The sequence below is a fragment of the Psittacula echo genome, assembly GCF_963264785.1.
Source record: "Psittacula echo genome assembly, chromosome: 3".
NCBI lineage: Eukaryota > Metazoa > Chordata > Aves > Psittaciformes > Psittacidae > Psittacula > Psittacula echo.
Genome location: NC_137736.1, coordinates 21,098,236 through 21,115,013, shown reverse-complemented (window position 1 = coordinate 21,115,013; position 16,778 = coordinate 21,098,236). Strand labels below are relative to the sequence as shown.

Below are 16,778 nucleotides of genomic sequence, written 5' to 3'. Positions count from 1 at the left end.
CACATGTAAAAGCTCCTGGGTGGTCAGGCAGAGGGGGAGGGAAGAGGAGTGAAAAAGGGGTTATGCCACTGAACAGATGATCGTACTGCACTAGATAAAAAGGATGTAAGAACAAGAGAGTCTGAGCCTAGTAATGACTGCAAGCGTAAGTCAGGACCTACAGGCTTTTTGCAGCTTTTGCCAAACTCTCCCTATTGATGGCATGTTTTCCTTGGAAAGCTATGAACTCGTGTCTTTCACATCTTGTCTGAAATGCTGAAGGGCTTAGGTTTGGCTAGAACAAACCGCCATACCTGATTTCTTGCAGGAAAAAGTAATGGGAATTGAGGTGGGAGTGTGAGACTGGAGATGAAGGTTTGGATATGCCCAAAACAAGGAGATAAACTGTGCTTGTTCCCAGACCTGCCTGCAGCCTTCTCTAGGGGAGCTAACCTCCCTCTTCCACCAGCCATCTTGTCTAGGTATGCTTCTGAGCTTTAAGTAAAACTGGAGAGTCACACACAAGGGAAAGTGATGCCGAGATCTCCTTGAATATTTTAGACAGAAGCAAACTGAAGATTGTCACTGAAAAATACAGATTAAATTGTTTTTCCTTCTTGCTTGACCCAGCTGTTGGGAATGTTCGGGTGAGAAGCAAAACACTTGTGTTTGTACTTGAAAGGCAAAAATGGAATAAAATGGTGATGACTTATCCACAAAATAAATGTATTGCTATCTCTTGTGGTACACAGTAGGCTTCATCATTAGCAGGATGATGAAAGGGAGGCAGGCAAGCACTTAGTTCCTAAACCAAATCTGTTAACTCTCACAGCCTGTCCTGAATTTGTGTACAGTACTTAGCATGCAAACATGCAAAAAGTCAGAGGTGGGCATAGCTTTAGTTTACATCTCTTCCCACTACATTAATGTCAGCAGAGGCTACATTTCTGGCTGTAATAGCTGGTAAAGAACAACAGTTGACTTAATTCTACTAAACATCACTACTACTGTGATATAAAATTTACTGGACATCATTGCTTGAAGTTGAGTACATGGAGAAAAAAATACTTTGCTGTTTATTTTGAAGCCTTTTGCAGCATTAGAGAGGGAAAATGTTAGGGAAACACTGGAAACCTTCCTTAACAAAGAAGAGCTCTAGAGGAAGATCATCTTTTCTCACAGTTACCATGATCCTGTTGAAGTAAATAGCTAGTTTGGTAAGCTGTTGCAGGGGAAAAAGGCTCTGGTTTTCATACCAAGTCGCCAGACTCTTTTCTCAACTGCTTATACCCTCATCATTGAAAGAGAAACATCGTATCTTCCAGTGCAGGAAGAATATTCCACTGCTGGTACAGATTTTGTGAGATGGTGGAAGTCCCCAATGACATTTTAACATAATAAAACCTTAGGTTTTTGGTGTCATGGATTGTACAGGCCTTCAGGAACAGGAATATCTGCTTTGATTTTGTGTGGGGTGGGGCAGGTTAGCAAGGATCTTTTCCAATTAAGATGCTGTTAAACTTGCTACTTCAAAACTAAGCCACTGTTGTTAGAGAGTTAGTAACATAGTTTTAGTTCACGGCCACTTTGCTAGGGTAACCCAATATATCCTCATTGAAACTAAATATTCCTGAGGTCTTCTGTTTCTTAATAAGCTGAAATCAAAAGGAGGGCTGGAAATGATGAAAAAATATAAGGAGTGTGTGAGGAAGGGATTAGACTGACTCAGCTACTTCAGTACCTTTAAGATTCTGCTGCAGTGCTGTTGTATTGTCTGCTATAGCATTTCCTTCCTGAAGAGAGGAGGAATTAATGAACTGCGCAAGAGCAAGAACTGGAAGAGTTAAATGATGAATACTGTATATATTTGGCAGAAGATACAGATAAACTGCCATAATGTGAGTACATTAAGGCACATAACTTGAGACAAATGATGATGAGAAAACTCCTTTCTTGTCATCTTGCTGTGTAGTTGTTCCACCAGGCATGCACTACATCCTGACCAAAAGGAAGCAGTGCTGCAGTACTGGTGATCACAAGCAAACCCACAAGAGACTGGCTACATCTTAAAAATCCTGATATTTCTTTTTAAACTTTTTAGTAGGTTTTTTTTTTTTGTGCTTTTTCTGCTGTCCCTTCAAATTTCAAAGTCCACTCAAACCATATTTTCAAGCTCACTTCCCTTCCTCCCCCACAACTACAAGAGCTAGGAATTTGATGTCTGAGTGAGCTGAAATTTTCATGCTGTCAGTTAATTGCAGCAGCAAGGAGTTAAACTGTTACAGGACTAGGTATGGAGCCAACATTGTTTTAAGATTAGTAGTTTTTAATGTAGCAGTAACCACTTTTTAGTTAAATATTTAGTAATACTCAAAGGTGCTTTATAAAATGAGTGGCACATACGGAAAAGTCTCCTGCATTGTATTATTGACAACCTAATTTCAAGGAAGAAAGCAAAAGTAAGGCTTACAAGGGTAATGAAAAAAGGTGCTTGTAATGTGGTCATGTGATTGCCCAGTCCAACAGCTGTAGTTTTCTGTGTGATTATTCTGTGGCATGGCTGCATCAACTGCATATGTAAGTTGAAAGATAAACTGGAGCTCTGAGGTGGTGACTCATATCAGATACCACACTTGATGAAGTTGCAAAACAAAGACTAATTGTATGTAAAGATGCAGCTCTGACAAGGACATTGGTTTTCCACTTCCACCAAGGAAAGAAAATATTCGCCTCTGGAATTATATAATAAATTTGCAATGTAGTCAGTGTGTTGGTGGGAGCTGGGGTGGACCCATCTGTCCATAGGAGATGCAGACTGATCTTGAGATCACTTAATAACCATAACAGGGTCTGATAATTCTGTAATTGTAGCTCTGCCTTGGCTGGGGTAAGAAGTTGAACAGCGGAAGTTGGCTTAGATTCTTAATAAAAAATACCCATCAATCTCTTTATGATACTTATGCATTCTGTTGCTTGCTTACTTTCAGAAAATTGACCAGGTAACATTATGGGCATTGTGCACTGGCATACTGGGTTCCTTGCCCCTTCCTTTGTGTGGATCACCATAGGCTTTTTAGAAAGAGGAGAGAATTGAATAATTGAGTTCCAGTTTTGTCCACCTTGTTTTGCTTAACCCTGACTGACCTTGGCCTAAGGGCACCATAACCTCTGTCAGTCAGGTTGATGAGCTTAAATCAAGATGCAGGATTTTATGTTGTGATAAACAAGCTGGAATGGGCCTGTCATTTTACATCTGAGCTGTGTCTTCTCAGTTGCCTATTTTCTTGCATCTCTAACTATGGGAATTTTCTAGTGCAATATTTACATTGTAGGAGTTTGTTTTCCTTTGATTAGCTTTCTGTAACACTCGGTTATTTTAAAATAGGGAGAGCTGGAAAATGCTGTCACCGTTAAAAATGCAGCCAGAATAATTTATTCCATAAACAAGGCAATGGTTCTGTTTACTAAACCAGGTTAAGAAAGTCTTCACTAAAAAGACTGTCTTTCTTGAGTACAGAACTTTCTTCTTAAAGAACTGGATGAAGCCAGGCACTGGGGGATGGGATGGTGAGAAGACACTTGTGTAACTAAGGCTGTTTCATGTTGCCAAGAGCTGAGTTAGGTACACCCTACTGATGCTACATTCTCATGTGAGTGCCACACTGATTGTCCTCCATGTGATGCTGAAAGCTGCTACAGATTCCTTATGATCCTGTTTGAAGAATGTTGACTTACATTTTCTTGTTTAAATGAATATTTTGCAGGCTGTATGAATATCTTCGTAAATACTTTGCAAACATTTTTTTTTTCTCTGAGTGGTACTGTTATTCATAATGTTTTGGTTTTTGAATACCCTTTGCTTTGTCTTTGCTCTGTTTCGTACCTTGGTCTGACCCTTCAGCAAGGTCTCTTCCATTAAAGTCAGCAAAATCAGGAATGTAATCAGTTGCTAATTTAGCAACTTTATTTGAAGAGCTGGTTCATTATGTTCTGTTGTTTAATTGATGCTTGCATTGATTGAATTAGGGAATAAAAATAAACAGTTAATTTCCATTTTAGTGGGATATTTTAGCAAACTTCTGCAAACCAGGAGGGGGTAAAAATACTGACAATGGAAAAAACCCAAACAAAACAACCCAAGGAGAGCAGTATCTTTTTCAAATATAGAATCATTTAGATTGGAAAAAACCTTTAAGATCATAGAGTCCAACTGTAAACCCAGCATTGCCAGGTCCAGCACTAACCTTGTCCCTAAGTGCCACATCTATACATCTTTTAAACACTTCTGGGGTGGTGACTCAACCACTTCCTTGGACAGCCTGGTCCAATGCTTGGCAACCTTTTTGGTGAAAAAAATTTTCCTAATATTCAATCTAAACCTTCCCTGGTGCAACTTGAAGCTATGTTCTCTTGTTACTTGGGAAAAGAGACTGACACCCACCTTGCTATAACCTCCTTTCAGGGAGTTGTAGACTGATAAGGTCTCCTCTGAGCCTCCTTTTCTCCAGGCTGAGCAACCCCAGTTCCCTCAGCTGCTCTTCATAAGACTTGGGTTTTAGAGCTTTCACCAGCTTCATTGCTCTTCTTTGGCCATACTCCAGCACCTCAATATCTCTCTTGCAGTGAGAGGTGTAGAACTGAGCACAGGATTTGAGGTACAGCCTCACCAGTGCTAGGTACAGGAGCATCATCACTGCACTGGCTCTGCTGGCAACACTGTTTCTGATACAGGCCAGAATGCTATTGGCCTTCTTGGCCACCTGGATATGCTGCTACCTTATATTCAGCCAGCTGTTTGCCAACACCCCCAGGGCCCCCTTCTCTGACAAGCAGCTTTCCAGCTACTCTTCCCCAAGTGTGTAGCATTGGATGGGGTTGTCGTGACCCAAGTGCAGGACCTCAGAATATTGATGCAGCCTGTCCAGATCCCCTGTAGAGCGTTTCAAACCTTAAACAGATCAACACACCTGTGCACCTTTGTGTCATCTGCAGACTTATTGAGAGTGTACTTGATCTCCTCATCCAGATAATTGATGATGATACTGAACAGAACTGGCCTTGATACAGAGCCCTGGAAAATGCCATTTGTGGCCAGCTGACAACTGGATTTAACTCCATTCACCATCACTCTTTGGACTTGGCCATCCAGCCAGTTTGTTACCCAGCAAAGAGCACACTTGCCCATACCATGAGCAGCCAGTTTCTTCAGGAGAATGCTGTGGGAAACGGTGTCAAAGGCTTTACTAAAGTTTAGGTAGACAACATCTACAGCCTTTCCCTCATCCTCTAAGCAGGTCACCTTTGTCATAGGAGATCAGGTTAGTCAAGCAGGATCTGCCTTTCATAAGCACATGCTGAATGAGCCTGATCACCTGTTTGTCCTGTACATGTGTGCATGATGGTACTCAAAATGATGAGCTAATTGCTGTTAATGGCATCTGACTAAACTCAGTAGGTAAGGGGTTTTTGGTAGTATTTTTGCAGTTTTAGGGAAAGACTTATAAAATTATTGCAGAAAAACTCAGGGTTTGCTCTAGAGTTTGAGAGTGACTGTCAAAAAATTTTGTAGTAACTCTTCCAGAAGAGTTAAGGGGATTGGAGCTGTAAGGGAGGCAATGTTACTTCCCAGGGAGGGATGAAAGGTTGAAATCGCAACAGCTGCAGCCTGTAGTTCATCCAGAACAGAGCAGGATAGCCTGGAGGGTATACTTAAGGTTGATAGATGATAGCTTGTTAATTGTGCGGCTTTGTTACGGTTAGATACTGTTATAAAACTCTATCTCTGACCCTATGGTTAAGCTTGTGTGAAGGATGGGGCAGGGGGTGTATGTGTAAATAAGGAAGTGGTGTCTTGTTGCACTCAAGTAATTGTAACAGATAGTTCACTGTTAGCTTCACCTCAAAGAAATGTCTGTGTGAGTGGCAGTAGTGTATGTCTTCATCAGTAGTTCGTGTCTCTATTTCTGATAATAAAATGCAGTGCGCTCTAGTAGTTTATTGGTCCTTAATACAAAGTATGATGTTAAGATGTTACTAGCATAAAGCATATTGCTGTAAATCATCTGGACTATAACTGTTTTGAGTTTTATTGCCTTAGGGTTGTTTAACACAGGTTTAAAATAAGAGCAACTCTAAATATTCAAAAAAATCAACACAGAATTTAAAAAAAAAATTAAAAAAAAAAAGGAAGAAAAAACCAAACCATAAATCCAAAGGTTCTGCTCAGCAGAAAAACGCAGCAGTATGTTTGGATATGGCTTGTGTTTGCTGGATAGCTGTTTCATACCTTCACTATAAAAATATAGATATGCAAATAGGTATTCACGCATTGTTTATATTGAACCTGCTTACCATGGTAGGGGAAGAAGTGAAAATAATAGAAGGGTATAGCTCTGGAGTAAATTTCCACAGTAGCTTGTGGCCAGAATGGTATTTTGGATTTCCACTAGATTAAGCAACAACAGTTTATTCATAACTACTTGAGAGGGCAGCTCAGTGTGTTAGATGTGAGCAATACAGAAGTTTCTTTTCCCTCGGTGTTTCTTGCCAGATACCTGAGCTTCTGATATGTCTGTGGTTTTCTTTTAGTAGACTGTGCAATGAAGTGTTTTAAAAAATGAACACTATTTCTCCGTGATTAGTAAGTTCCATAGACTGGATCCTAACTTGTCTTCCTTGCTTTGCGATGTGTGAAAATAGCATTTTTCTGTCACTTGAGCAATGAAGTCCTGGAGACATTCAAGGCCAGGCTGGATGTGGTTCTGAGCAACCTGAGCAAATTGAAGATGTCCCTGCTCATTGCAGGGGGGTTGGACTAGATGACCTTTGAACTTGCCTTCCAACCAAACTATTCTATGATTCTATGAAGTCTGTCCTCAGTCAGGAGCTGGAGACTGTAAAGGACATGAAGGCATAAGCAGATGGCTTCAGTACAGCTTTAGATGACCAAAACCAGACTTTAAGAATATTTAGTGGTCCTAAAAAAGCTGGTAGCAATTTTAGGTAGCTCATACCCTGTTTAGCTTCAGTAGCATCAGCCTATTTACCTCCTGCAAAGTGCTAATGCTTATTTAATTGTGTAATTATGGAAACTGATAGCGTGTGGCGCAAGAAAGAGGAGAAGCACAGGTACCTACCTGTAAAGGCCAACGTCTGAACCAAGAGGCTGGTTTCTTTGGGCTGCAAATGGGCAGACAGGAGCTCTTACTCTGACAGGCTTCTGGAAGAGCCCATCTTCTTCCTGTGCCTTCAGAGAGAACCTAGAGTGAGACCCTCTCAATGCTTCTGTGTAGAGTATGCATGTGTCGTAGGTGCAAAACAGCATTCAACTCCTGGCACTGTGACTTTGTGTGAGAAATCAAACCAGAGTGATCACCTGTCAAATTTGTGGTGGTAATGAATGCTTGTAATAATGATGATTTCCTTTCATAGGTTTCAAGATGCTTTATAAAAGCTCATGTTAATAGCATGACTTGGATTTAAATGTCTTGTTTTTCTTACATTTCAGGTCTACTAGTCATGAAACGAATTCTTCTGGTTTTTATCCTGGCTGCTGCTGTTATGTATGGTATACTGCATGGAAATCTGTGGAGAAATAACCTCTACTGGTATGGTGATGCTTTGTTCAATTACAGTGCAAACGCTCTCATGGCTGTAAGAGATGTGGCTGGGAGTTGCTGTGTTGCTGAAGAGCTGTTTAATAATGATCAGCAGAAGTGAATACTACTCTGTGTTTTGTTTTGTGGTTGTTTTGTTTTGTACTGTGATTGATTCTATCCTGTCGACCTTCTCTCATGTCACTTTTAAACCCAGTGGTTGATTTGAGCCTGATTGTGTGGAAAGATCAGGACCTCAGAGACAGGGATAGCCCCTCTGAGTTTCAGGAAAATAGGTGTTTAGGTGAGAAGAGATATCCTATTTGTGTGTACTGTCTGTAACTCCTCCCACCCCACACATGCTTAGTGTTAGCTTGTTTCTTTAGGTATCTGATAAATGTCATGGGAGAGGCTTGCTCCACACATGGGAATAACTGCAGTTGTAGTGGATACCTTTTGAAAAGCTGAAATTTGTCGAGCCCCAGTGACATCCTTGTGCGAAGTGAACCTTCATTGTCTCCAGGCTTCTTGGGACAGGTGTCTTGGGACCTAAAATTCAGCATAGTTATTGAAGAAGTTGAGTTTCCATTGCCTTTTGCATAGCTGTGACCAGGACTGAGCAGTGTGTTTGTGTTATGAAGATAATAGTGATGGCTTTTTAAAGTAGTGATTTATGTGACTCTATTTGTCTTGCTTATAGCATACAATTGGTAGAGTGGCTTTCTGTTGTGGTTTCTGTTTATAGCAAACCACAGTGTTGTGACATTTCCCTTTTTGCAGGATTAGCTTTTATGGACAGACTTCCTCTGTGAGGGCTTCTCCTTCCTATGAGACTAGTGGAGTTACCCAGTAAGTTCAGCAGATGAATATTTTTGTGGTGGGATTTTTTGCTTTTTTGGTTGTTTGGTTGGTTTTTGGGCAGGTGGGAGGCATCAAGACTAAAATCAGTAACCTTTGTCTGTAGGCTCACCATTCAACTGGTTATTGTACTGGTTATTGTCTGTTGGCTGTTTCTGTTACGAACACAATTGTAATATGTCTGGCAAAGGGAGTTTGTCCATGTCACGTTTCCAGTGTTCGGTTAATATTTATGGCCATTTACAGTGATTGTCTGTAACAAGCAGTGAATTGATGGAAGGACATTTGTTTACAACTTCCAAATTTCTGCAATTCTGAGTTATTCCTGAATAAAATGAGCAGAGCTATGAGAGCAGCTATTGCACTTAAAATTTAATAAATCAGAGGTGTCGTTAACTTGTGATGCGCAAGTGCATGTATAAGCAGATCTTGTGCTAGTAAATTCCTGCAGTTAGGTTTCTGGGACTAATAAGTGCCTATGCTAAAATTTAAAAGCAGGCCTCTTCCCTCTGAAGCCATCCTGCAAAATGCCATCTGTGAGGCTTATGCTGGAAAGCAACGAGGTGGCCAGCTGATACGTTTCACAGAGTGTTTTTTAGTGTCAGTATCACATGACAACTTGGGGTTACTAAAAGCAATTAACCTTAATGGTCTGTTTGGCTTGTGGTTCTAATGTGGTGGTTTCATCCTTCTGTTTTTAATGCAGCCCAGATGCACGCATTGCTCACACTGAACTTTGTCCTCCCTTCTGGGCTTTGTATTTGTTATTAATGGGGCTAAATCACCAAGGTGGGAATGTTCTTAGAAATGTCTTAGCCTTATGAGAGGAATGACTTAAGCCCAAAGAATCTCACTTTCCTTGAAGTACCCTATGTGGTACTCTCTATTCCCCACTCTAAATGCAACTCTTCTCTGAGGAGCGCTGGTGATGCTATCTGGTATGGCTGCAGGCTTGATTCAGCCCAGGTGTCCTGCTTCTCTGCAGGTAGGTCTGAAATCTCACCTGGTTATGGATGCTTTGATAGTTACTGAGAAGGGATGTTGCAGACCCTTTGGAACAGTGCCATGAGATGAAAGCCTTTGCTAGTAATTGTATGCCGCAATGATAAAAATCCATCTTTATGATGCAAAGGCAATCATGAAAATTTAGTGTGGTGTTAACTCAGTAATCAGCTTTCACTGATTTCGCTTGTCCAAGTTTCCCTACCTTGTTGCTGCTACCGATTCCTGTTACTGCTATTTCTTTGAAATTCTTCTTTTGCAGGCTGCCACCTACGGCTGTGGAGAGAAGGAACGCGCTGGACACTTGTCTCCTGAAACCAGCATTTGAATCTTTACTGGGGTGAGTATTCTGTGGGAAGTAGAGGGAAAAGGAAAGTCTGTGCTGATTGAGGTAGAAATGAGCTACTTACATATTCTGGCCTATTTCACATTTTGATTTACCTCTAAAAGTATAGCTTTTTCATTGCTACTCTGCCTGGTTGTGGCAACACAAATTGTTTAGCTTGCCACTGATCAGCATCTGAGCAATACCACACAACTAGCTCAAAATGCTGGTATTTGTACTGAATAAATAAATACTTCCTGTTCAGATATTCTAGGTAATAACAGTGAAGCTATTTTAATGATTGAAATACAAGCCTTAGGTTCCCTCTGCTCCATGTCTTTGATGTAAAAAAGTCTTCACATCCAAGACTGAAACTCAGTCATTCTGTTATTAAAAACATGCACTTTAAAGAGTTTTTGGTAGTTAAGTATTTCTGTAGCAGCCAGGAATCAGAGAGATTTTGAAAATCTCTTATTTGAAAAGTGGAGAATGAAATGTGCAAGAATTCATCTAACCTTTAATGATACAAGATTCTTCCCCTTCAGTGGAGTTTTAATGAAATTTGAGTTTGTTCATGCTTTTGTTCCTTTAATAGTATTGTTGAATTGTGTGTAGGTGTTCTCCATTTTAGTATACTCATAGAAAGCTTCCTTTGTAACAAAGCAGTCATATGAAAAAAGGAAGAGCTTCAGCCCAAAACGAAGGAGGTGTTTGGTCACAAAAGTGCATCCAAGAGGTTTGTGAGGAAAATAATAGGAGTTTTTTGTTATTAAAAGCACAAGTCTTAAATGAGAGGTCAAGAAAGTACCGTGGGACCAGAAGCAGACAGGCTATATTGTTGGCTTTGTGTTTTGCCTGAGCAGACATTGAGTATGGTCCTGGGGAGGCTTGGGAAGATGTTCAGACCAAGTCCTGGCTGAGGGAGTCTTAAAGCTCTAAGCAAAGACACCATTGCTTTTTTTGCTGTACAAGAAAACATGGCTTTGATTCAGTGCTGTTATTATGTTAAAGAACATGGAACAATCTTAAGTTTGTTCTACCCAAAACAGTCCTGTGGTCTTTGAGTTTTAGTTAGCTGCCTGGCCCAGTGAAGTAGTCCTAGTTCCCTCCTTACTTCCCCCAGTGTGGCCAGGCTGTCTCTATGTCAGGCTCAGCAGGATAGCTCTGGTGCTGAGCAAGGGGGACAGGTATGGACTCAGATGTGCAGCAAGAAAAAAGGTGCGGAGCTAGAACAGAATCTCTTGCATATTTCCACAGCTCCTTTACAGAGATAGTTTGTGTGAGCTGAAGAGCTGGTCTGTGCACTTTGGTAATAGCCTTGGGAGGTTGCAAGGATTTTTAACCTGGCAGAATTATTTATTGGAAAGGAACCAGAGCCAGAAGAGCTAGAATTAACAATCTCTTTGCAGTAGATGCATTATTTATTTATTATGTCTAAGCTTACCAGCTGCTTCTGAACAGCAAGGCAAGTTATTACATTTAATACAGGTTTTCAGTGCATGTTGTCTCAAAGTCTTGCTTAGTTAACCTATGGCCCAGTTCTTGATGTGTGGGCTGTGGCATTGTGTTGGGTTTTTGGTTTGTTTCTTTCCTTTTTACTGTTAGTATCTTCTGAATACATAGAGCTTACAGTGAGATACTTGCTTTGTAAAGCTGAGATGGAGGGGTTTTTTTAAACAGCTGTTAATATCTTCACAGAGAAACAAGTCATGTGTTGGCTGTGGGTATTTATGATCAACACTAGGCTCTCTTGCTGTGACTGTATACTTCTGTGTTAACACTTTAATATAAGACCTAGTATTCAGGATCACTCCAGTAAGCCATTTCAGTGAGTGTGTGACTATTTAACTCCAAGGTAAAGCCAAGGGCATGATGGCATGTGACAGGATTGAGTCTACTGTTCATTTATTTGACTTAGCTTGGCAGGTATGGTAACATGAACCCCTTCCTGAGAGAACCCTTGTCTGTGGTTACTGTCTTTTGAAGAAATGACCCATTCTTTCTGTCTTGATGCTTATAGGGTATGATGCTATCATATTCTAGTTTGCAGGAGGAATGTGCTTTCGAGGCAGTCCTTGTGATCCCCATGTGCCACTCTTCTCATCACAGGGTGACCCTGGCACATGTGGTCTGGGCTCCTTTTGGACATCTGGCTAAGCCAGAAGATGCACTGCAGGAGCACACCTGCTGTGCTGCAGCTGCTAAGGAGTGTTCAATCTGCAGCACCCTATTGGAGTTAGCCTAGCACAAAAAACAAACTGAGATGTGCAGAATGTGGATGTGAGAACTGCATACTTTTTCCTGTATGGGTATACCTCTGTTGCTGCAAAGTGCTTACTAATGTGAACACAGCCACTTGTTTGGAATGGCAATGTATCTCAAATAAGCTGATGTCTTCAGGAGATGGTATTTTCAAGTTAAAACACCTTGTTTCAAATCCAATTCTGTAAATTGCAGTATGTAATAATAACTTAATTTTCCTTGCTGCCTCTGTTACATACTTTTCAAACCTGAAGTTATTCATTGTCTTTCTGGGTTACATGTTCTCTTAAACATGTTCTTACGTTCTAAGCTTTCAATCATGTGATTTTAATGACTTTATAACTTATAGTAGCAGAGAAAGTGAGTTTCCCTTTTATTTCACACTTTACGTGTATTTTCCAATACAAAATCTTTCCCTTTTGTCACCTGCTTTCTTTCCCTGTGTTCATGAGTTTTCTTCTTTTAAAAATTGATAATACTTGCAGTAGGATGAAGAAAGCTTTTTTTTAAAAGAAATTGCATGAATTACTGGCTAATTGAAATACATAATCTGGATTTTTGAAACTTTTTTCCTTTCATTAGTGTTGACAAAATATACCCGTTCCTGTGTGCTAATGATTTTATCAGAGTGGCGGAGTTCCACGGGAGTGATAAGTTTGAACTACCTTATGGAATAAAGAGAGCAGGTTTGTGTTCTCCATGTACCTCGTTTTTAAACAGAAATACCTAAATGGCATGTAAAGCCACTGAATCTCAGGTTCTGGTCTTTCCTGTTCACCAATGCAAATCCTTTTGGGAGTATCTAGCAGTGACTCAATGGTTTCATTTAGTCCCTCTGATCTGGCACTCTCCTGTTTTTAACAAATAAAGCACCATGTTGGGGTTGGCCCTCTTAGCAGAGAAGCTCCAAAAAGGTGGAAGTGAGGAAGAACGGAGCTTATTCAGCTTCTTTTCATTTGTGTGTGGACTGAAGTGCTAAAGGTATTTAGCTAGCACCTTACTAGGTGAAGTATTAGCTGGGTCAATATGATGGGGTTTGATCAACACACTTCAGCTGATCAGGATCAAGAGTCCTGAGGCAGAAGTCGCCAGGTTGGGGCAGTTATATCATCAAATTTTCCCTTTTACTGGACTAGCTTCTACCACCAGGGGAGGTGTCACTGTGGCTGCAGGGGGTATTCCTGCCATTGCACAGCCACTGTACCTGTGTGTGCTTGATCATGTCTGCTACCTGTGTTGATCAGGGCATAGTAAACAGGGGCAGAGACCCTAAGGAGCTTAGTCATCCTTTTGGAAAGGGTTGTAAGTCTCAAATCCCAGAGTTTTTAATACTGAACTGTGTACCTTCCTAGTACTGTGCAGATCTGGGCTTTAGACTCTGTTTGCCCTACATCAGTATAAAGAGGATGATGCGTTTTTCTGCATCTCTGGAGCTGCAGTGAGAAAAAGTATGTTTGGGAACGAGTTGAGTCCCCTTCTCAGTTTGAGGCACATTGAGTGTCCAGAAAGTGCCTGCCCACTGTGAGAGAGCTGGGAAAGTGCTTCTACCCAGCTTTGCCAGCGGGCAAAGGCTGGATTGATGTCTTCTCCCAAGATACCTAATGCTGTTACTGTCTCTGGCTGTGCATCCCCTCTTGCGTTAAGGCTGCTTCTGTTTCAGCTGAAGTTGGGTAGAAGAAAAGCCAGAGTCAGCTGGAATGCAGGACTTGGAAATTCCTTCAATGATTATTTACTGTTACAGATTTATTTTATTTTTTTTCATACAAATCCCTTGCTATTTTCCAACAGGGGAGCGTTGGGGCAGGAAAAGCTTCCTAGAGAGGAGCTCCTAATAACCTGATTTTCTTTGGCATCATTAGCTGACCTGTGGCCCTAAATGACAAGTGTTCGTATTTTGAGGTTTTTTTATGCACAGTGTGTAAAAACTGCTGTATCTGAAAATGCAGCAGTCAGGGTGGCAGGCTTAGTTTTATATCAAAAAGCATTGAACATTTTCATTAATCTTCTTCATATTTGCTTTCTAGAGCAATTCTTTCGTTTAGCCCTTTCAAGACTGCAGAACTGTGGACTTTTCAATGAAGATGACAGGTGAGATGGTTTATTTGATACTGTTTCTGTTAATTGCATTTTAAATATTAAATATCTGAAAAAGAATTAGTAGTGTTATCCTGAAATTGCTCAAATTAGCCAAAATGCAGATCTGATTGACAGTGTCCAAGCAATATCTGATATCTGTAACTGATCCCAAGATTTAATTATATATATATATATTTATATAATTATATATATATAAATAAATAACCAAGTTTTATACGTACATAGCACTAGCATTCAAGAATAATTCTTCTGTGAGAGAACTTGAACTTACAGATTTCTTTTTATAAGTGTATTAGGAATTTGCTAACTGAATGCAGTCCCATCTTCCTGTAGTATCTTTCCATACTTCAGGGAAGTGAAAACACCCCTTAAAAGTTCAATGTGATGTCCTTTTTCAGAATCATTATTAGTGTAAGCTAGATAATGTTTGAGATAAGCATATGCAGACCAGCAACTGTTTCTAAGCAAAAGAAATCTTATGCATATGCTGCTGCATTTGCTGGCCTGCTGCATGCCCTTGTTTGTATGTGTGCTCAGCTTCTTTTTCCTGTGAATAAGAGAGACCTAAGCAGCTGGGAAAGGCTCTTCTGGCCTTTTGGGAGTAACCAGGGTGTGGCATAGATTGGAGCATGCCTTAGATAACTCCCTTCCTATGTATTAGATTGCACTGTTTAAATCTCATGGTTAGAAGCTACTTCTGCCCATATTTTTTGTTTAGTTTTGGAGGGTTTGTGTGTGTGTGATTGTTGGGGTTTATTTTGGTTTGGGTTTTTGTTTTGTTTTATTTTGTTGGAGGTAGTATAGTAAAGTTGGAAAGTATACTGAAATCCTGTGACCAAGCGATGCAAATGACTTCTTAGGTTTGCAGTCTAGCAAACAGGCTGACAACCTGCCATGTGTCACATTAATGTGAGAATTCTTAGTAGAGCTGAATGCATATAATGCTGAGCTTGGCTGTATTTGGGGATTTTTTTTAATCAAGGAGATCAAATGCAAGTTTATTGCTTCAAGCCAAATGGTAGGATCACATTTTAATTAACTTGAGTGGAATATGAGCAAAATAATTGTTTTTAATACCCCGTTTTTCTTTTATGTGCATTTCTTTACCTACTGTAGTCCTTCTTTCCAATGTGTTTAGTGTCTATTTCTAGGATGTTCAGGTTTACTCTTGGGCAGGTGGGGGAAGGGGAAAAACCCCAACATAAGAAGGATGTGGACCTGTTAGAACACATCCAGAGGAGGGCCCTGAAGATGATCAGTGGGCTGGAGCACCTCTCCTATGAAGACAGAGACTTGGGCTTGTTCAGCTTGGAGAAGAGAAGGCTCAGGGGAGACCTTAGAGCAGCTTCCAGTAACTATAGGGGGCTTGCAAGAAATCTGGAGAGGGATTTCTTATGAGGGCATGGAGGGATTGGACAAGGGGTAATGGTTTTAAGCTGAAAGAGGGGAGATTTAGTTACATATTAGGAAGAACTCCTTTACTACGAGGGTGGCGAGACACTGGAACAGGTTACCCAGAGAAGCTGTGGCTGCCCCATCCATGGAAATGTTCAAGCCAGGTTGGACACAGAGGTGTGTAGCAACCCGATCTAGTGAAAGGCGCCCCTGCCCATGGCAGGGGGTTGGAACTAGGTGATCTTTAAGGAACCTTCCAACCCAAACTGTTCTATCAGGAGTATGATAATTGGGGAAATTTATACAGAATTGGCTGATAAAGGCTATTATTTTTTTCTGGAGATTGAAAGAGGATGCCAAATGCTGTATTATAAATTTCCTGGTATCACAAGTTCAGCACTATAATAATTTTGGCTGTTGTGATGCCTGCAGTACAGCATAGTACCTTTTAAATGGAAATGTCTGTCCTCAACAGTAAGGTAAAGGGTATAATGAATGTAGGTTCTCTGAGATATAGGTATGTTTCATGATTCATGAAATATGCTTCATTTTAATAAAAGTAATATAGTTCAGTAGTACTGAAGCAAAATGAGAACTATTACTATTTAATAGGCAGTAGTATAAACAAAAATACGACTTCAATGATTTGTTTTTTCTAGATCTATAAGGTTTTGTGCATAGCACTGTTAGGGCATGAATTGTGGTGGTAAGGAAGAGCTTTTATACAAACACATTTATCTGAAATACAGTGACTTAAATGTGAAACACTTTGGAAATTAATCCTAACAACATTCTCTGGTAATACAGAATTATTGGGCAGCTCTGCAATCCTGCTGCCTAATTCAGCCTTCCTGGCAGAATGCAAAATAAATTTCCCTATAAGCATTTCCTGGGGAACCTGCTGTGAAGTGTTTTAACAAATATTAGGTTATATGAGCACCAAATCTATGGTTTGCTGTATACATAGCTGTATTTGTGTGCAGCTTAGGTAAAACTATGCATAGTGTGAGCTATAAAGGATTTCTTTCCAAACAGTGCCATTTTCCAAACTTAGGTGTTCTCACTATGTAAACATCTAGTTATCCAAAACTCTTTGGAAGTGACCAGTGTCACTGACTTCAGTGGAATAGCCTGTAGGAAAAGGGTTTCCAGGCTAAGGGTATATCCACAAAGTAACCTCTGAACACTGATTCCACCCATTTCCTCAGAATTACTTGCTGGGCACTCTTAGGACTTTTGCTCAACAGCAATGAATTCTTACAAAT

At 40.4% G+C, this 16,778-nt stretch overlaps 1 protein-coding gene across 8 annotated transcripts in view; it reads left to right on the top strand.

Moving 5' to 3' along the window:
- The window catches only part of ST3GAL6 (ST3 beta-galactoside alpha-2,3-sialyltransferase 6), a 49,770-nt gene that overhangs the window by 15,211 nt on the left and 17,781 nt on the right, over nt 1-16,778 (top strand). For 6 of the 8 annotated variants that reach the window (XR_013956487.1, XM_080614159.1, XM_080614158.1 and 3 more), the window contains 5 exons: nt 7,487-7,586; nt 8,355-8,423; nt 9,697-9,774; nt 12,604-12,707; nt 14,046-14,109. Coding sequence is in view for 7 of the 8 variants with exons in the window: in XM_080614159.1 (XP_080470285.1) it covers nt 7,498-7,586; nt 8,355-8,423; nt 9,697-9,774; nt 12,604-12,707; nt 14,046-14,109 (404 nt within the window). In the remaining variant the exon portion in view is untranslated. The remainder of the gene's footprint in view (nt 1-7,486; nt 7,587-8,354; nt 8,424-9,696; nt 9,775-12,603; nt 12,708-14,045; nt 14,110-16,778) is intronic. The other 2 variants (XM_080614162.1, XM_080614161.1) reach the window with 1 other exon arrangement.